At 39.9% G+C, this 3,986-nt stretch overlaps 1 protein-coding gene across 1 annotated transcript in view; it reads right to left on the reverse strand.

Moving 5' to 3' along the window:
- The window catches only part of LOC108681279 (AP-3 complex subunit sigma-2), a 12,168-nt gene extending 11,053 nt beyond the window's left edge, over positions 1 to 1,115 (reverse strand). The window contains exons 1-2 of the mRNA XM_018170301.2: positions 926 to 1,115; positions 471 to 562 (exon numbers count right to left, since the gene is read on the reverse strand). Coding sequence (XP_018025790.1) covers positions 471 to 562; positions 926 to 994 — 161 coding nt within the window. The 5' untranslated portion in view covers positions 995 to 1,115. The remainder of the gene's footprint in view (positions 1 to 470; positions 563 to 925) is intronic.
- Between the last annotated feature and the right edge of the window lie 2,871 nt (positions 1,116 to 3,986).

Genomic DNA, 3,986 nt, shown 5'->3' on the forward strand with positions numbered 1-3,986 from the left:
GGGGCCCCCCCCCCCCCCCCCCGGAGCGCCATAAGTATCTCTCTTGTCAGAATTCCACCATGGTTGAAGAAGGTGCAATGGATGCAGTAATTCTAATTCAGTACACTAAAACATTTTAGGTGTTTATTTTCTACGCTCAAGGATTAAGGCAACGTAATGAGTAATCTTTTTTTAGACGAAATTGAGATGTTAGTTGTTTAAATGATGAATCGTGAAAACATAGCAATTCCGTGAGAATGTTCAAGATCTCTTACAAAATCCGTGCAATGGCTTATGGCGGTTTGGTGTAATTCCGTGAGAATTTTGAAAAGCAGTACTCCTGATCATTACCTTAAATTTCCAATCGGGCCTGCCACCATTGTTGTGAATTTTCTCTTGTTCTTGTACAGTGATATTTTAATATTTAAGAGGCATAGATATTGATTGTACAAAGCAGACCATTGAATTAGAATTAAACATTATAAACATACCTTCCCCCTTCCAAAAAGTTGCAGACATTGTCATCTCTCTTAGAAACTAGTTGGAAAGTTTCTTTGATTATCTGCTGTTGTAGTTCTTCATTCTGCAAAGAAATTATAACTGAAATAGTTATTATCCCTATGGCACTTGACTCAACTTGAGAGTTCAGATGGGTTGACTAATAATTATGTTGGAACTTGGAATTTCATTGTAATGGGCTACGTCCTGAAAAAATTAAGACAAACAATAATTTTTTGTCTACAATATTTGAGAATCAGCCTTGAAGCAATTATACTTGCCTGTGATTTTTGAAATTATGGCTGCATTTGGGTATTCCTTTAATGGAATGGTTACTAACTTACTATTTTCGGAGTAAGGAATATCTGATTTTAGAACAGTAAACTGTAGCACTGCAAGTGCAAGCAGGAACCAGGTAAGTTGAGTTGCTTAAAAACGACATACTTACAAAATATTGGTAAAACTTGCTAAGCCTTGGTTTTCCGTGGTTGTTGAATACAAGAATTGCTTTAATCATCGTGACCCCACACCTGTTTTGTTCCTTTATTGTGTATGGAAAATTGGAAATGGTTGACTTGAATCAGAACTATCAGATTCATGCAACAAAAATTTGCCATGGTTTGAGTGAGTACAAGGTACAATTCCGCAACTTCGGAAACTTTACACGTTTTTTTTTCTCTGCATGTAGGGTATTGTTGCATATGGGTATATGACAATAAGTCATAATTAAAAAATAAAACTCAGTACTCACTGCAGTGAGTGAGGGAGAGCGCATTTTCTCGTCGACGAAAACGAAAAGTCACGGACGGACGGACAGACAGACGGACGGACATGACGAGCGCCTTTTTCACAATTGAGAAAATGCGCTAAAAGACCAGTTCCAGAAAGAAATATCACGTAACTGGTATTCTCTTACAGAGATTCATCAGGTTGAGACACGATGGATCGAAATACACTATGAAGAGTTTCTCAAGCACCTGGTAGCTCTAACTCCCAACAAGTCATGTGGACCAGACGGCTTCCATCCCAGATTGCTCAAAGAATTAGCAACCGTTCTGGCCGGCCCATTGACAGTATTCTTTCAAAAAACCTTGAACAAAGGAACTTTGCCGTCCGACTGGAAAGAAGCTCTAGTAACACCATTGTTCAACTAATGTGACAAAAGCAGCCCCGGCAACTATTGCCATGTCAGTCTGACAAGTGTTTCTTGTAAGCTAATGGAATCGGTTATGAGGGATAGGATTATCGATCACTTGACTGCTCACCATCTCCTTTCATTTTGTCAACATGGTTTTATTGCCGGTAGATCCTGCACCACTAACTTATTATCTACGTTGAACGATTGGACTCGCCTGCTGGACGAAAGGGAACCAGTTGATGCATTGTACCTCGATTTTGCCAAAGCATTTGACAGTGTCCCGCATGAGCGGCTGTTGCGTAAAGTGAAGACTTTGGGAATTGAGGGAAACGTACTCCAATGGATAAGAGATTTTCTAGTAGGTAGACGACAACGTGTCAGTGTTAACGGAACCGTGTCAGACTGGGCATAAGTGCGCAGTGGCGAGCCACAAGGAAGCGTTCTTGGGCCTATTTTGTTCGTTGCTTTTATAAACGATCTGCCAGAATTTGTGTCCAGCGTGTGATCCATGTATGCCGACGACACAAATGTTTATCATTCAGTGAAGGATGCGTCAAATAATGCGCAATTGCAAGATGATCTTGATAGTTTAGTTAACTGGGCTGATACGAGGCAGCTGCGGTTTAATGCTGACAAGTGTAAAGTACTACACCTCGGGAAGAACAATGAACAGTAAGATTACAGTATGAGAAGACATGGTTGCAACGAGAGAGTAATGATTGAAAAGTCTAGTGTGGAAAAAGATCTCGGAGTTTATGTCGACAAGGAGCCAAATTTTCTAAGCATGTTGAAACGCAAGCTAACACATCCAACAAACTTCTTGGACTAATCAGACGCTCATACGAGTTCCTAGATGCAGAAGCGATGAAGCAGTTGTTTGTTGCTGTAGTGCGCCCGAATCTAGAGTTTGGAAACGTTGCGTGGTCACCGAGATTTGAAAAGGACAGAAATTTAACAGAGAATGTTCAAAGACGTGCAACAAGGATAATTCCAGGCTTGAAGGGCAAGTCCTATGAAGAAAGATTGAAGATTATGAAGCTTCCAAGCCTCAGTTATCGACGTCTGCGTGGGGACCTCATTGAAATATAGGTACAAGTATACTCGTGGTTTATACAAGGTCCCCGAAGGATTACTAGAATTTGAAACAAGAACCAACACCAGGGGCCACGGCTATAAACTAAAATAACTGCGCTGCAACTTCTCCACGCGACAAAATTTCTTCTCGTTTCGAATCACCGACATGTGGAACAGACTCCCCAATGACATCGTTGGCGCTCCAAGTATGAACGCGTTCAAGAACAGACTAGATAAAGCTATGGAAAAACATATGTTCAGATTTGAAATGCCTAGCACCATATCGAAGCCGGTGGAAGTCTAGTAGCTACTTGAAACTATCGTCAGTCATGAAAATATCCGGTCAAATGAAACGATATTAGATCTTCTGTGAACAAGGCACGAAAAGGAAAAGAATCGGCGACAGGCCACATCAGGCCTACACATCAGCGCCGAGATCAATATGTTATGTTATGTTATATGCACAGCTTCCTTGCAAGTTATCATAGGTGGTTCAATTCATTACGTAATCCGTTCAAATACTTTAAAGGTGATAGTTTTGTTTCGGTTAGGTTAAGTCTATATCAAGTTTCTTCTGTGCAATAAACTACAGCTAAAGCAGAGATTCAAGAACTGGATTAGGTCAGTAGTTCTAATTTGTCTGACCCCTTGGAGTTTTCGGGATGTTGGTAGGCAAGGTTGGACTTTTATTCACAGTGAGGTAGGATGTTAGTATATAAGGGTCACCACTGAAGAAAGAGCTAGGGTTGCTAATGGTGTTGAGGTTGGATTTAGAAGTTACAAACGGCCGTCCCGCTTCCCTAATTAGTTAGTGTAAATAAGTATTTTGTAGGTTGGGGTAAAGAAATTTTGAATACTGTAAAAAATAGGTATTTTGTAAAGAAGTATTTTGTAGGTTGGGTAAATATTTACTGTGTTCATTGATGGATGGAAGAATGACAGAAGCGACCAACACCGCTTAGTACGTAGTTGTTCACATCACGGCGTCACACAGAAAATCAAGCTAGTGTGCGACTGGCTATTTACCCACTGGGCACTCTAAACAGAATTCACAATATTTGATGGTATGATTCAAAGATCAAAGTATCTTCGTCGTTTACTGAATTTTGATTGTCCAGAAATTACACGAGTGTTATTCTTGCTCGAGAATTGACAAGATTCCCTGACTGAATATTTGTATAATTATTTAATAGTGAAATTAATGAAATCCGAAATAAGTAGGCGAGTTCATGGTAATTACGTTGCCAATAGGCAATAGCTATGGAGATTGATGATCAATTAACTAGCTTTAAGGTTT

Source organism: Hyalella azteca, unplaced genomic scaffold, assembly GCF_000764305.2.
Source record: "Hyalella azteca isolate HAZT.00-mixed unplaced genomic scaffold, Hazt_2.0.2 contig2748, whole genome shotgun sequence".
Lineage (NCBI taxonomy): Eukaryota > Metazoa > Arthropoda > Malacostraca > Amphipoda > Hyalellidae > Hyalella > Hyalella azteca.